The sequence below is a fragment of the Vombatus ursinus genome, unplaced genomic scaffold (assembly GCF_900497805.2).
Source record: "Vombatus ursinus unplaced genomic scaffold, bare-nosed wombat genome assembly UNPS02010394.1, whole genome shotgun sequence".
In the NCBI taxonomy this organism is placed as follows: domain Eukaryota; kingdom Metazoa; phylum Chordata; class Mammalia; order Diprotodontia; family Vombatidae; genus Vombatus; species Vombatus ursinus.
The window spans coordinates 1482027-1497994 of record NW_020950172.1 but is presented as its reverse complement, the minus strand read 5'-3'; the positions used below and the strand labels follow the sequence as shown (position 1 = coordinate 1497994).

At 56.0% G+C, this 15968-nt stretch overlaps 1 protein-coding gene across 4 annotated transcripts; it reads left to right on the top strand.

The window, feature by feature from the left end:
* Positions 1 to 22: 22 nt before the first annotated feature.
* On the top strand, positions 23 to 15938 carry CDPF1 (cysteine rich DPF motif domain containing 1). Of its 4 annotated transcripts, none has more exons than XR_003568443.1 (5): positions 23 to 139; positions 1063 to 1175; positions 6820 to 6931; positions 14457 to 14843; positions 15865 to 15938. XR_003568443.1 is itself a non-coding variant. In XM_027854303.1 (4 exons), the coding sequence occupies exons 2-4, from the start codon at positions 1063 to 1065 to the stop codon at positions 14601 to 14603; spliced, it is 372 nt and encodes a 123-aa protein (XP_027710104.1). In that variant the 5' UTR covers positions 23 to 139; the 3' UTR covers positions 14604 to 14950. The 4 variants fall into 4 exon arrangements, 1 of the variants encoding a protein (XP_027710104.1); XR_003568442.1 differs by having other exon boundaries at positions 15570 to 15877; XR_003568444.1 differs by lacking the exon at positions 23 to 139 and adding an exon at positions 298 to 534 and having other exon boundaries at positions 15570 to 15877.
* Positions 15939 to 15968: the final 30 nt, after the last annotated feature.

Genomic DNA, 15968 nt, shown 5'->3' with positions numbered 1-15968 from the left:
GAGAGGACGCTGGGGGCGGGGCGAGTCCTAGGGTGGCAGCAGGGCGACCTTCCTCCGGGCCAGGGTGTCACGCTCTGTCCAGAAAGGACCTCAGGCATCCGGCCCGGAGGGCCTGGAGCTAGGAGCCCGGAGCGACCAGGTAAGTGTAAACCCGGGGAAGCAGGCTACAGTAGGGGGCGGGGAAGGGGCCCGCTGCGCTTGCGCACGCGCATGCGTCAAGCACTTCCTTGCCAGCTTCGGCGGCTGCTCAGTGAGCTCAGCTCGACCAGTGCACGTGTCCCAGGGTGGAAACTGACACCATCCCCCTCCCTTCCCCCCTCGTTTAGAGACCTTCCGAGGCTCCCTAGAGCCCCGGCGTAGGATACATTGTATCCCTGTGCTGACTTCCTCTGCGCGCCTCCCTCCTGCTGTGAACGTTGTGCCAAAGCCTGGGGGCGGGAGATGGAGGGCGGATGGGGAATTTGAACACAAGTCTTCCTTAATCCGGTGCTGCCTTTCGGGCCCGTGCCCATTACCCCGGGTCTGCTCCTGAATGTAAGAGAGAGGGACTGTACCCCGGGAGCGAACCCGGGGGCGACGCGGGGGATAATCTATATTAACATAGTCTTGTTAAGACAATTAGTCACCAGGAACACTCCACTGACCTTGGCAGCGATATTGGAGCAGTTTGCCGTTTCCTTCTCTAGGCAGGGTTAAGTGACTTGCTCAGAGGCACACTGCTAGTAAGTTTCTGAGGCCAGATTTGAACTCAGGAACATGAGTCTTCCCAGGACATGTGCTCTATCCACTGCGCCAACTGACTGCCCCTGAGTCATGAAGACTTCAGTTTAAATGTGGCCACAGACACTTCCTAGCTGTGTGACCCGGGGTAAGTCACTTCACCTAGTTTTCCTCAGTTTCGTCATCTGTAAAATGAGAAGGAAATGGCAAACCACTCCAGTGTCTCTGCGAAGAAAACCTCAAACGGGGTCGTGAAAAGTTTGACACAACTCAACAACAGTAACAACAACAGAAGTTTTCTTACCTCAGAACATACATTTCTTGACTTTCTTGACTTTGTAGATGGCATCTTCCAGTGAGCAGGAGCCCAGAGGCATGTTTGAATGCCAGTTGTGTGGCCTGACTGTACCATACAGCTACGTGGGGCAGAAACCTCCCAACACCAGGACTGTCGTGTGAGTATCTGCCCTGGGGAAATCTGTCAGAATGATGGTACTACTGGTCAAGGTGTCCTGTGCTTATACTTAGCTGTGCCTCTCCCCCCAGCCTTCTTTCTGGGCCTCTGCAGAGTGAGGCTGGTCCTGGAGGGAGGCCCAAGCCTAGCGCTGATGTCTGGTAAGTCAGAAGTCAGGCTGGGAGGGAAATGAAGGTAGGCCGCCTTGGGCCCTGGGGTAGGATGAAAGCCCAGAAGCGTCCTTAGCCCTCAAATCCTCGACCTCCTTCCCAGGCGCAGATATGGCAGCCAAGAACAGCATGGGTCAGGAGGACACGCTCGTTTTCAAAACGAGATGGATGAGGAAAATGGAAGTTTCCAGGTTCCGTTGTCTCATAAAAAGAGTAAAAGGGAAAATTAACAGGTTGAGGGTCTGGCACAAGGCCGTGAAAGTCGCGAGTATTTGTCCATTAAACTGGAAGAAGGAGCATGGAGGGTGCAAAGTGGGACAGCTCTGTCTGTTTCCATAGTGACTGATGTATCAGCAACCACCCCCTTGGGGCTCTTCCACCTCGGGGCCCTGAGGCGGGAAGACCACCCCCACCTGGTCAGGAGACAGCCTGCACAGTGATGCCCAAGGGACCTTCAAGAGTGGAATGCAGAAGAACTGAAATCCCTGTAGTTTTGTACCAACACAAGGAAAAAAGAGGCTGATAGCAGCAGCTTCCTTCCTCCGCCTCAGTAACATCTTCATGAGAATAGCCTTTGGGAGCACACAGGACCTCGGGACGGGTCGTGAGAAGGACCCAGGCAGGCTTCCATCCTCGAGGACCCTCACAGTCACGAGACAGAATGGGAGATCCCATGGGGGTGATTGTTTGTTGCTGCAGAAAAAGAAAATCAAACGTGGATCAACAAACACCATGAGATTGTCCTGTGTCTGTCATGCAATCAGACGAGGTGCCGTACGTAACCGGTGGTACGGACCTCTGTTCACCGATTCTCTGGGCAGCTTCATCGACAAGAGAATTGTCAGAAGAAAGGCGTTGGGGTTGTCACGGAGGATGTCCTTGGTGAGGCCAAACAGGAGAGGGACTCCTGTGAGAAATGCGGTATGGACCTGAGTTCCAGTCCTGCCTTCAGTGCTTAGCAACCGTAGACGGTCTGCTCGACTTTTCCACCCTTCAGTGTCAGGGACTCCTGTGAGAGATGCGGTATGGACCCGAGTTCCAGTCCTGCCTTCAGTGCTTAGCGACCGTAGACGGTCTGCTCGACTTTTCCACCCTTCAGCGTCTTCATTTATAAAATAGGTCTGGGAATGCCTGTCGCACCCCCTCCCTGGGTGGACGATAGCTGCATGGGGCTTTGTATGCCGTAGAGTCTGGAGTCCTTATTAGCTTTCACGGTGAGGTTCCCCAGTGGCTTTGAGCTCCAGAACCCTGCAGTGAAATGACATCTGTTTGGAAGACGTCAGCTTGTGCTGCCTGGCAGACTCGCCAGGACAGGCCTGTCCAACTCTGGTTCTTCAGGGAGCCAGCCAAGGGCAGAAGGTCCTGTGCTGGTTCAGAATTCTGAAGATGGGGAGTTTCTTCTATATAAATAAGATCAAAGACTCCACTAACCACGAAGTCCAGAGGGATGCTGGCCCCAGCTTCACCATGGCCCTGAAATGCAGCAGCTGAATGCGCGGGGACTCTGGGAACTTTGAACAAGAGCTCTGACCATGAGGAAGTACGTGATGCCATGTTGTTTGATGTGCCAATAGCGTTTGCAGATGACTTGAAGGCTAGTGAGTCAGCCTTAGAAAATGAGACCAAGGGGGCAGCTAGATGGCGCAGTGGATAGAGCATCAGCCCTGGAGTCAGGAGGACCTGAGTTCAAATCCGGCTGCACATAACACTCACTAGCTGTGTGACCCTGGGCAAGTCGCTTAACCCCATGGCCTAGCCAAAAAAAAAAAAGAGGAAAATGAGACCAAATCTTCCAGCGAGCAAGCAGCCTGGGGGAGTGATCCTCAAACTCCGGAGGAATGAACCCGGGGGGCAGTGGCACTTGGCATGGAACGCTATAGCCAAAGCAGCAGGTTAGAGGCAGGGCTGGTGTAACCACTGTCGCTGGGGCTATGGCCCTGGATGGCCTACCTTGGGCTGGAGGGCACATGAATGTCCAGAGCTTCATTCTCCTGCAGGGCACACAGGCCCTAGGTCGTCTTTGCAGGTCTCAATTATGCAAGGAAGCAGCTGCCCTGCCTCTGTCATGCAAGCACAGGAGTTGTCCCTTCCCACAAGGAGAGCTCTGACTCTGAGGCTGGCTGTCCCAGGCTGCTAAACGTCCTCTTAAAGTGCAGGTCCTTGGAAGGGCTTTGGTGGGAAAGCGCCTCAGGACCTGATGGGCCCATGGTATTAGTGCTGACCTCACGCGGGTCACTCGTCTGGCCAACAACACTGGCAGTGTGAGGAGCTTACCAAGTTGATGGAGTAAGAGCCTAGGTGATGTATTGGCTTTGCCAACCGACGACTTCCAGACTGACCCAAGAGGGAGAGCTGAGATGCGGAGACCGAAGGAGAAGTGAGCTCACTGGGACCGAGGTGGAAGGTCCATCCCCAGTGGAGCTGGCGCTTCTGGGACCGTCCTCTGCCTGCCTGCCTTAGCACCGAAAAATGACTCTGAGGCCCCCTGGGGTTCCCTGGCCAGACCCAAGAGCTGACCCCCTGTTTCACTCCAGCTTTGTCCCCATTCCTGAATGCCGTGTTTTTTTTTTTTTTCCAAGAAGCAGGTTATTTTTGATTTCTGTTTCGCCAGGTTAGATACTGTGTAGGTATGCCTGTCTTCCCACCCCCATTCTTATCTTTCCCAGGCTTAACACCCAAGGTTCCTAGTGGAGAGAGTCTGTTGTTTAGTAAGAAGTATGTACTGTCAGCCACTAGTTGTGGGCTTTCTACCTTAGTCTCCTCATCTCTGAAATGGGGAGATGAAGATTGGCATTACTGATCTCATCAGTTTTGGGGAGAACACTTTGGAAGGCTTAAAGCGCTGGGGAAGTGTGCCTTCGCTAGTCCTCCTTGGGGATGTTGGCCTGGAAGACCTCTACTGTCCCTTCTGCCTCTGACATACCACCATGCTGCAACTTTGTGTATTGGGCAGCCCCCTGAACAAGAGTACTTTCAGTTCAGGGATGTTGTGACTTTGTGCCTTGTTCGGAGCTGGAATGATTCTGCAGGGATACCCTGCCCTTGAGAGCTGAGGCCGTGAACTTGGAAACCTCATCCCTGGGGTACTTCCTTCCACAGGGCTTTGACAAGTGAGAAATGGCCTGTGTGTCCTTGCTTTTCCCTGGTCTGGGTCCTGTTAGCCCAGATTGCCATGCTGGCTGCAAACAACTGTGCTGAAAGTCATCCCACGATGTGCTCCGGTCACAGGATGAAATATCAAACAAGACTGAGAAGCAGTGGGACCTGTCAGAAGAAATTTATGGGCCTCACTTTATTTTGGGTTGGTGGCCTGAGCCGTACCAAACCTATCCATGCAGAGCTGGGGCCTCCTTCAGCAGGGGAGCATCCCCTGGGCCCCTTCCCCTGCTGAGGACAGCGCTGGCTGTGGCTCGAGGGGCTTCTGCTGAGGCTAACCCCTGGCGTGTCCTGAACAGGAGACCTTGCCTCGGAGCTGGAGACCAAATCCATTTTCCTCTTGTCGCTTAAACTGGTGACAAGTGGAAAAAGGCTTGTTACAAACTCAGTTTGTTCCAATGCTGATTTTGTGAACTTGGCTGTGTGACCTGACCCAGGACCTTGAACTTGCTGTCGGGTACAATGAGGCCAGCCTCTGCGCTCTCTTGCTCATGGGGGGAGGATGGAGAATATGAGTCAGAGTTTTCCTTTGAGTTGGTAGTTGGAGATCAGGAGGGCTGGGATTATATTCTAGCAGCACCATGTACTAGGTGTGTGACCTTGGGCTGGGGAGGCCAGACATCCATTCTCTGTGCCCCCTTTCCCTCTCTGTCCCTCAGTTTCCTCATCTGTGAGATGGGGGGCGAGCCTCCCTCGGGACTGGTGAGGAGCAAATAAGCTAAGGTGCACAGAGCACCTTGTGGTCTTAGGGAGCTGGCGTTTTGGTGGTACTTGAAGCTTGGCAGAGGCCTTTCCCAGTACTCCCTGGGGGGAGCCCCCCATGGTCTGAGGGCACACCCAGGGCCAGCCCTCCCCGCAGAGCCACATGCTGTTTGCTGTCAGTGGAAGGATGTGCTCACCCCACTTGGACCAGCTGCATTTTAGCTCATGTCCCTCAGGAAAGCCTTCTCTTGCCTGGGCAGCATAACAGCCGTGGCCCGGCCTTTTGGAAGGAGGCCTCTGGAGGTTTAGTTCACAGGGCAAACAGTGCCCACTGCCCCTGAGAGGGAGTGGGGACCGCGGCAGTCTTGCTGCTGGGACACAGGTGTGAGTTCTGCCCACTTTTTCAAAACTCCCCCAATTTTCAAGCATTGATTTTTTTTCTGCCTCCCACATTCACCCTCCCCCACTGGGGGAAAAATACCAAAGCCTGGAGACCAGAAGCAGAATCAGACAAACCAAATCCCCCCTTGGCCCCGCCCCATAGGGCTTGGCTGTGTCCGAGATGGGCAGCTCCTCTGTGCCAAGGCTTCTGCCGGCAGGTTCGGCCTTGTGACGGCCAGCGCTGGTAAAAGTCTGTCGGAATGGTTCATTTCTGGGGGGGGGGTGTCACTGTATACATTGTGTCCGTTGTTCTGCCTGGGGAGGGAGGGACAAGGGCAGCTGAGGCCTGAGTGCAGCCCTCACCTGTGAACGGCTGGGCCGCTCTCTGCCGTTCTGTGGTTTGCTTCAGAGACCCCAGTGGAGTGGGGCAGACCCTGGATCTGGAGGCAATGCTAACCGTCGCTTCTGGTTCTGCCACTTACTGGCTGTGTGACCTTGGGCGAACCATCTGTAAAATGGGGCTAAGTGTAACCGCCCAGCCCGATGCACAGGGCTGTGGTGAGGGGGCAGTGAGCCACCGTGGGAGGGGTGCTTTGTAAAGCCTCGGTGGGGGCATCACACTTGGGCACATTGCAGCTTCTGTCTTGCAAAGCGCGCTCCCCTGGATCTCCTGTGAATTCGGCAGGGCAAACATTTTTAGCCCAATTTTGCTGTTGAGCGCGTGGCATTAGGAGCTGTGCTTGGTGGGGGGTGCAAAGCCAAGGGGAGCAAGGAGCTGGGGAAGGCGTGTGGGGGTGCAGCGTGAAAAGGAGCCCAGGGAGAGCTGGTCCACAGGGAAAGGGCCCCTGGGAGGGCCTGAGGCTGGCTGAGCGGCCCTCTCCACCTCGTCCTGTTCCCTTCTTGCTCTGGGGCTTGAAGGCACCCCTCCTTCTTGAAGTGGGCATGGTAGAGCAGTGGGACGGGAGGTGGAGGCTCTGAGTTTGAATCCTTCCTCCGCTCCCTTCCTGCTTGACTTTGGGCCGGTCCCTTTGCTGGTCTGGGCCTCGGTTTCCTCATCATTCCTCAGCAAGGGGCTGGACTAGCTCTAGTCTGACCTTGACCTCCTTGATTGCACTTGGATGAGAAGTCTGTATTGGTCACTGTGCCTTGATGAGTCCTTGGGGGTCTGTTAGAGGAAGTCTTAGCCTCTGGGAGCCCCAGGCCAGGTGGTCACTGCCCTGGATTCTCCCCTTGCAGACTCCTGGAGGAATGCTACGTGTTGAAGGACCCCTTCAGCTCAGACAAAGACAAATTCCTGATCCTTGGTTCCCAGTGTAGCCTCTGCAGCAAGCTGGTGTGCGTGGGCCCGGTGAGTAGCATGTGACCAGGGACTTGGGGGGCAGGGGGAGTCCTCGGCCCGGTGAGCAGTGTGTCACTGGGGCTGGGGAGGGAGAGCCATGGGCCCAGTGAGCAGCACACCACGGGGGCTTGGTGGGGGCCCTCCCCTTCCCTGGGGGCCCAGTCCCTCTCGGGGGAGGGAGGAGAACAGGCACAGCTTCCCTAATGGGAATTGCCCTTCCCCCTAAAGGCCGCAGGACAGGGGGAAGGCCACCGGTGAGTCTGGATTTGTCAGGGCAGGCACAGGGCCAGGGCGCGATGTGATTGGGAGTCTTGAGCTCAACAGGGGCAACTTAATGGAGATGTATGAGGCTTGCAAATGAGAAAGAACCTTGCAGGGGCCTTGTGGGTCACCGAGGAGGAGCGCCAGGGCCCAAGAAGACCTGGAGGCAGGAAGAGCACCAGACCTCCCCCCCCCCGGCAGTGATTTGTCAAAAACCTTGTGGGTGCGGAGGGTCTGTCTGTCTGTCTTGGAACTCCTCCCTCCTGTCTGCTTTCCTAGGTGCTGACCAAATAGCAAAGCGCTTGGTGGTAAACCAGGTTTGGAAGTGAGCTGCCCCCTGGCATCCCCTGCCCCCACTGAGGGTGGGTGGAAGGAAGCTGGCGCAAATGATAAGAGCGGAAACTCATGTTTCTGGGGCGCACAAAGGCCTTCCCAGCCCGTTCAGCCCTCAGAATGAGGGGTTCAGAGGGTCACTTTGAGGGGCCCAGTTGGAGACAGGGGAGAAGCGTGGACCGTTTGTGGCATCATGGAAGCATCATTTGTTTGCTATGGCAGGCCCTGGAGAACCTTGTAGAAAATGAGAATGGCTGTGTGTGTGTCAGCAATCTATGCGTATTGGATTGGTTTGGACGTTTCCAGGGAGGAGGCGACCCTGTGCGGTGTGGGAGGCATTTCTGAATTTGCTGCCTGGTGACGTCAGGCCACAAAGCTATTGAGAGTCTGGCAGGATTTGAACCCAGCTCTTGATCCCAGTTCCCAGTCTGTCCAGTCTCATCACCAGGTCTTCTCTATTAGAGCCACTTAGGATGACTCCAGAAATCAGGGAAAGTAGACACAAGTGAGGTATAGCTCCCGGGTCAGAAGGCTTGGGGCTAGGCTGCCCTCCAGCCTGGCTGACGACTTCCTGGTTCAAAACCAGGGGAGACTGTGGACGTAAAGGATGAGAACGGCCCAGCCCTGGCCGTTGGCTTGTGCTCGGCAGCCTTTGGGGGTCCCTCCCCACCATCGGCTCCCATGGTGGGATTACGTGGCCAGGCGAGCAGGCATGTATATGCTGCAGGGAGAGGGTCGACCAGTGGGAGGGAGGCGGGTAAGCTGAGAGCCTCTGATGATGGCTCCTGGATGCCGGGCCTGGGTGTGGGAGGGAGGACGAAGAGAAACCTTTCTGTCCCGGAGGAGGGCCCTCTGCCGCTGACCCCCTGCCGGCCGCTCCTTCCCGGCGGCTGTCCATCTCTCTCTACCAGTGCCTCTGGCTCGCCCGGTCCAGGCCTGGGGCTTCCTGCCTCTCACCGCAATGCTTTTGGAAAGTCGCCTTGGCCCCGTGCTTCCACCTTGCCAGCCGTCTCCTTAGCTCCTTGCTGTCTTTTGGCTTTTGCCCCAGCTCCCCTGGGAAAGTGTCTTTAGGGCCCCCTTGCCAGAAGCAGCCTCCTTATCTGTGGGCTCAGCCTGAGGGGGGCTTGTCCTGCCTGACCCATCTCTGGCTGCCCCTTCTCCACTTCCTTCCCTGGTGCCAGTTCCTGACACTGGGTGTCCCCAGGCCCCTTCTCCTCCCTCAGCCCACACTCACGGCCACCACTGCAGATGACTCTCTGGGAGCCCCTGACCTGTCTGTCCCTCTGCCTAGGGGAGCTGTCCCTCGGACCCTGCTCCCCTTCAGACTTCAGAGGGCCTTAGTGGTCCCCTGTAGGCTGCCCCTCCCCTCCTTTTACAGGGGGGAGGATGGCTGGCTTGTCAGGTCGCTGGATTGGAAGCCAGGCGCTCCGACTGCCTCTCGCTGGGGGCAGCGAGACTTTGAACCCAGGACGCCCTTCTGGTGTGGGCTTCCAAAGCCCCATGGCTACTTCTGCATGGTCCTCTTTCCCCCTTCACTCTTCCTCTGCTCCAGTCCACTTCTTGGACCCTTGGCAAACTGATCCTTTTCATGTACAGACCTGGCCACGTTCTGAGTTCACCCAGCTTCCCTCTCCCACTAACCGAGATTCTGAGTCTTTTGCTCAGCATTCGGAGCCCTCGGCAGGCTGGCACTGCCCTCCTGTCCTGTCTTTCTCATTGACTTTCCTTCATGCCCTTGTCCTTTGCTCCCACGCAGGGCCTGCCAGCCCTGGGCCTGGTCACATCCCCAACCCTTCTTTTAAAATGCTCTTCCCTGACCCTCTCCACTTTGGCCTTCCTCTGTGGAGTTGTCTGCTTTAGTGATTGACTTTGTCTCCTCTCCCTTCCAGATGTGGATGCTTTGTGAGAATGTGAAGGGAGCCTGGCTAGGCATTGCCTCCCCCCGGGGTGAGCCCAGGGCTCTGTGCACAGTAGGCACTTAGCACGCATTTCTTAAATTGGACTGAGAAGCCTGCCTCCCCAGGGCTTGACTCCTTCTCCACTGACCAAGGAGCCCAGCTGGGCCAGGGGAGAAGCATAGACTCTCGGTCAATCTGTCTGTCTGTCATCACATACTTCTTTATGCCTTCCCAGGTATTTGAGCTAGTGCTAGGAGGTAGCCAGAGGAAATATAAGCCATCTGACCTGGGCCTTCAAGGTGAAGGAGTTAACGAGGAGACATGCCCTACTGGGCCTGATTTAGCCCAACACGAGGTAGCTGACTGCTCAAGTGATAAGATTGGGAAGCTGGGGTTGGGGATGAGCCCCCTATCCTAGAATGTGGGAGAAAGAGGAAGGGCACTGTGGGCGTGGTTAAGTGCCCACCCACACTGTGACCAGAAGATGCTATGAGAGAGAGAGGGTAGGGTCCTGTAATCCAGAAAGATGCAGTGAGCACAACGGGGAGCCGACTCTCACCACAGCACAACTACTCAGAAAGTGGGAGGCCAAGTAAGGAGAATTCAGCAAAGAGGGGCAGGGTGAGCTGAGTGCTTGGAGAGCAACCAGAAGGACTTGGGGAAGGGATTAAAGTGTGAGAGGAGACCAGAGATAGGACAGGCCCATTGCACAGGGCGGATGAGGCTACAATAGTGAGCGACTCCGGGGTGGTGCCACCAGTGACCGTGGGGCCATGGTCAAGGCCTCTGATTCAGGGGGTCAATGGTGGGTGGTACAACCAGTGCCCGTGGGGCCGTGGTCAAGGTCCCTGATTCAGGGAGCCAATGGGGGTTGGTACAACCAGTGCCCGTGGGGCCGTGGTCAAGGCCTCTGATTCAGGGGATCAATGGGGGGTGGTACAACCAGTAGCCGTGGGGCCGTGGTCAAGGCCCCTGATTCAGGGGATCAGTGGGGGGTGGTATAACCAGTGACTGTGGGGCCATGGTCAAGGCCCCTAATTCAGGGGATCATTTGGGGGTGGTGCAACCAGTGACCGTGGGGCCGTGGTTAAGATCCCTGATTCAGGGGGTTAATGGGAGGGGTTGGTCCCCTGGCCACTGTAATAATCATGGAGAACTGGAGAGGTGCCACAGGCCTGGAAAAGGGCACGTTTTGTTCTGCTTTCCCCCCTAAAGAAGCGGGTTACGTGGATTTGGGATGTTGTGAAGGTAAAATCCAGGGGACTTGGCAGTAGATTGGATATGAGGGGTGAGGGTGACCCCTGGGTTGTGAGTCCAGAGGCCTGGGAGGCTGGGACAGGATTTGGGGGAGAAGAGAAGGAGTTGCGTAGGGCCTTGTTGAGTGTAAGGTGCCCACTGCATATGCAGTTTGAGATACGAGACCAGAGGACCGGAGAGTGGTGAGGGCTGCTGGGTGAGCAGCGTAGTGACTGTGACCATGCAGTCCTTGGGAGCTGCTGAGGTCATCGCGTGAAGCAGGCCCAGGAGCGTGCCCTGGGGAATACCTGAGCTGTGACGCGGGCATGGCAGCCGCCAGGGAGCTGGAGAAGGAACAGACAGGTGAGAGAACCAGAGAAGGATAGCATCAAGAAACCCAGGGAAGAGGACAATGGGCCGAGTTGTAGCCTGCAGGGTCAGAGAGAGACGAGGATGGGGACAGGCTGTTCACTTTGGCCACGGAGAGCTCTTAGGAGACTTTGGATGGTTTTAGTTGAACAACGAGACAGGAAGCCGGACTGCACAGAGCTGAGAATGGGGAAAGGAAGAAAAATGGGGGTGCCAGTCATGGGTGGTCCTCCTGAGGAGGAGGGAGACACGGGCATGTTTGCAGGAGCCCGTGGAGTGGGAGAGATTGAAGATTAGTGAGGGAGGGGATCCCTTGGACAGGGTGGCAAGGAGGAAGGCCACCTCTTCATGGAGGAGCTGGGGGCAGAGGGATGGGAGTGACGTTAGATGAGGCAGCTCCTTTTTCTGTAAAACAGGAGGCAAAGTTCTCAGCTGAGGGAGAAGGAGGAGGAGGATCTGGGGAAGGCTTGAGGAGGGATGAGAAGGTGTGGATGAGCCCCTGTGGGCAGGGACAGGTTGAGAGAGGGTGGAAGGATTGCCTCCAGCTGTGGGGGCCCAGGGAGAGGCTGTGGGACCAAGGTGTGCAGCGGGTGCAGGCAGCATGGTGTCCTGATTTTCTCCACCGTCCTTCAGCCGCACGTTCGTAGGGTGAAGGCAGAGGACCGTGTCAGAGGTCCAAGGCTTAGCCGGGCATAATCAGCGGTATGACAAGGGGACGAGGGGCTCAGCAGAAGCAGACGACACAGAATTGAGCTGGCTCCCCACGTGAATAGGGAAAGGACAGTGCACAGGTGTGATGGCTCAAGGAGGCGTAGGTTGTGGTGAGATCGCAGAACATGGTGTGGGCTTGTGAGGCAGAGGGAGCCAGGGAATGGCAATAGATTGGGGCTGGAAAGGGAATGAATGTGGACGTGGAACACTTGTGACTGGCACGGTCCTTATGTGTGGCCGAGGTGGGCTGGAGGATTGGGTGTCAGCATGGATGCTGAAGTCCATAGTACATAGCGGGCATTGGGAAGGACAGAACTGTGAGCCAGGCCCCAGACCCATTGAGGCAGGAAGGGGAGTGCCCTGGGCACCTGGAGACAGCAGGCACCCGGATTCTGATTGGGTGGCCTAGGCTGGATGCACCTCTGGGACCTGCCCTGGGCCCGGGATGGGCAGCGTCTTCACCAGTGACTGGGCTGAAGGCACAGGAGGGAGCGATGCCTGTCAGATTGGCCAATGAGACAGAGCTGGCAGCAGAGGTTCAGAGCATGCTCAGTCACAGTCAGGGTCCGGAGCCATCACCACAGGATAGAACTGGGCACTGAACCGTGTCAGGGGACCACGACCTAGACTGTGTCTAGGACTACGCGTGGGTGCAATCTGAGCGTGCTTCTAGAAACAGATCTGGGAGTCAGAGTGGACTGCAAGCTCCATCTGGGTCAGCAGTGCGATTGGGCAGGCAACAAAGTCAGTGTTCTCCTAGGTCCACTGAGAAAGACCTACTGGGCAGGACAGAGGCTGCGACGGGACTGCTGCCCTCTGCTGCGGTCACATCACCCTGGCAGTTCTGAGTGCCCCATTTGAGGAGACACTCTTCACTTTTTCTGGACCAGCCCTCCCACACAAAGGATGCCGTGAGAGCCACGAGGGGACTTAAGACTAAGCCATACAAAACGGGGTTGAAGTACTGGATGCCACAGCTCAGAGGTGGCGGGGCCTAGGGGTACACGGTCGCAATCTTCACATTTGCGGGATCCCCAAAGATCGACTGTGGGAAGAGCCAGGGAAGGGAGCAGGTTCCCTTTAGATTTCAGGGGGTTTTCAGGTGGAGACTTGAGTGCCGGGAAGGTGCCAGCCGGGGGGATGGCAGGGGAGCCCCTGGGGCGTCACGGGGGGCCCTTTGGGGTGTGCTGGGAAGGATGCTCAGCTCTCCTCCTCTCTCTCATGGAGCTTTGGGAAGGGATACACCCAGGGGAAAAGGCCTTTAGTATCAGCTAATGGGGAAAAAACCCTCCTGACACTCACCTGGACCATCAGATGCTGGGATTGGGCATGGAGCTGTCCCGGGGCCATGGAAGATGCCTCTTTGTTAATCGGGGTACAAGGGCATGCAGACTTCTTCTGTTTGGCTTCCCTTTGCCCTTCCTGGGGTGGGGCGGAGAGTGGCGAGGGAACAGAGAAAAGGGCAGAGCCTGCCAGCCAGGGATCTGGGCAGGGGCTGGCAGACTGACTGGCTCGCCTGCGGCCAGGACTTGTCCGGTGTCCGCTTGGAGACTGTTGGGGCTGAGGAGCTCACTCCCTCCCCAGGCAGCCCATTTCGTTCTTCCCAATGGTCAGAGGCGCCACCTTTGACGTTGGCTCCAGGCCTCTGTCTGACCTGTGTCCTCACTCGCTGCTTGTGTGATGTTTTCAGTCCTTTCGCTACTCAGGTCACCCTCAGGATGTGTGTCAGTTTGTCATGTCAGAATTGTGGAGTGTGGAGTTTGGAGCCAGAGGACCCAAGCTCTGCTGCTCATCTGTGGGGCTTTGGACAAGTCACTGACCTTTCTGGGCCTCAGTTTCCTCATCTGTAGAATGGGGTTGGATTTGATCAGAAGTTCTTAACCTGAGGCCCTGGGTGGTCTGTGGATAGATTTCAAGGAATCCATGACATTGGACGAGGAAAGTTCTGTCTTTGTTTTCATTCCCCTCTAACCGACATCGAGCATTTCCTTAATTGAAAACATGATACTGAGGATGACTCCCTAGGCTTCGCCACACTGACCACCAAGGGCTGCAAAACACAAGCAGGGGGAAGTACCCCGGGGTCACTGACCTCGAAGGTCCTGCCCTCCAGCTCAGAATCCTAGGAAGCCGGGAGTTGGGATGGCAGTGCAGGAGAGTGCTGACTAGAGAGTCACAGGGCCTGGGTTCAAATGCTGCCTCTGTGTCTTGGGCTCATTGGCACCAAGGTCCCTTGTAGCTGGAGATCTCTCGTGCCCTTTGGAGGAAACTGAGGCAGGCTGATGTCCTCATACTTATAGATAGGTCACAGGCCTTTGCTGCTTCAGCCTGGGCCTGTCTGGGGGTAAAGGGGAGGGCAAGGCCTTGCAGGATCGGTGTAGCAGCATCAGCGGGACAGCAGCACATATTCCTTTGGCTCATTAGCCCATTTCTGGTTCTCCTGGGTCTCCTGCAGTTTCTGCTTGGTCTTGGCCTCTGTCCCAGAGAAAGGGGAGATGGGGCCTGGGAGAGGGATAGAGCTGTGGGGCAATGGGGGAGGGGGCTGTGCTGCTCTGTGAAAGGATGGGGGTGGGTAGAAGTGCAGGGTGAGGGGGGAAAGGGAGAGGAGCCAGGCTGGCCTGCCAGGCCAAGCCAGCTGCCCCTGCAGTGCTTTATGGGGTAATGACTTTAAAACAGCTAGCACTTGAAGAGGTCAGTGACAGTCTCACCTTTCTCTCCTGTTTCAGGAGTGTAGTTTATTCTACTCGAAGAGGTTTTGCCTCCCTTGTGTTCGTGAGAATCTCAGTGCTTTCCCTCAGGAGATACGGCAAGATGTGGAGAAGAGACATGCTCTGTCCAAAACTGGCTCTAGGAAGCTTGCCTCGAGGACCTGATCGTAGGGTCCTGGCAAGAACAAGGCCCTGGCTGCCCCTTGCTGTCGTGACCCTTTTCTCCCATCTTGTTCCTGTGAGCAGAGGACCTGAGGGGACCTTCCATTGACCATCATTGTGGCTTCTGAAGGGCGCTGGAGGTATCCAGGGGGCCAAGCCACCCTTACGGGATGTCTCTCACATTGCTGTGGTCACTATTTCCAACTCTGGAAATCAGAGGAATTCTGGCTTCAGCTGATCTGAGTAAGTCTAAGCCAGAGGCTTCTTTGCAGTGGGCCCCAGGGGCAGCTAGGTGGCACAGTGGATAGAGCTCTGGCCTTGGAGTCAGGAAGACCTGAGTTCAAATTCAGCCTCAGACACTTGACACTTATTAGCTGTGTGACCCTGGGCAAGTCACTTAACCATGACTGCCTCACCAAAACAAAAAAAATTGCAGTGGGCCCCAGAGGTAGATAGATTGGCCTAGTCTCACACCATCATGGGTCCAAAGGTGCTGCATGGTGCCACTGAGCAAGGCCCCTCTGAGCAGGAGAGCCCAGGACAGCCCTTGCCTTTGGCATCTGTCCACTAGGGCCGAGAGAGAAGAAGGGTGAAGCAGAGGCGAGCGAGAGATCCAGTCCTTTGGCCGGAGGCCCACCCCCTCCCCTTCCTCTGGCAGGGGAGGCAAGCACAGGCTTTCTTCACCAGCCTTAGGCCCATGCCTCCTGTAACCAGACTCTTTTCCCTTCACACCCATGATGGGGGCTCTCCTTTGCCTCTCAGCAGTGGTTGGATAGAAGTTGTCCAGGGTGGCTGTCCCCATGACACCATTTTCTATGATGTACTATTGCATGTTTTTCCCCTTTTCACTCGTTCACTGGGCTTTTTCAGGCCCAGTAGCAATCTTAAGTCAGCAGCATGTTAGGGAGGGCACACCAGAAATGTACCAGAGCCTTTCCAGTCACTGTATTCCATCTTTTCCTCCTCTAGGCCAGGGCCAGGCCCATTGACAGGGGCCTCTCAGCAGGGGCAGGGCCCTGCCTTCGAGGCTTGGATGTCTTTTGGCTTACCGAGAGGAGAGGCTTGTGCTGGGAGTGGATCTGACCTATTTTAAACTGGCCCTGTTTTTAAAAGTTAGAAGGAAAGAGAATGACACGTTTTGCCTGATTTAAGGGACCGGATTTAAGTCTAATCTCAAGTGCCTTATGCCAGCTGCTGAGTTAAGGGGACTTTGAGGATTACAGGGAAAAGAGAACCAGGCTTTGATCCAATTTCTGTCCAGTAGGTGGTAGTTAACAAGGAAAGCCTGCAGTACAAGAAGAGTCTCAGCTGCTGTGACCCAGGGGAAACCTTTCATCCCATCAACTCATTCCAGCAGATTACCGATAA

Bases quoted from the DNA above. Each gene is read 5' to 3' on its own strand.
- CDPF1 (XM_027854303.1), top strand. From the start codon at position 1,063: ATGGCATCTTCCAGTGAGCAGGAGCCCAGAGGCATGTTTGAATGCCAG. The intron at 1,176-6,819 runs GTGAGTATCTGC...CTCCCCTTGCAG, and splicing joins CCCAACACCAGGACTGTCGT to ACTCCTGGAGGAATGCTACG. The intron at 6,932-14,456 runs GTGAGTAGCATG...CTCCTGTTTCAG, and splicing joins AGCTGGTGTGCGTGGGCCCG to GAGTGTAGTTTATTCTACTC.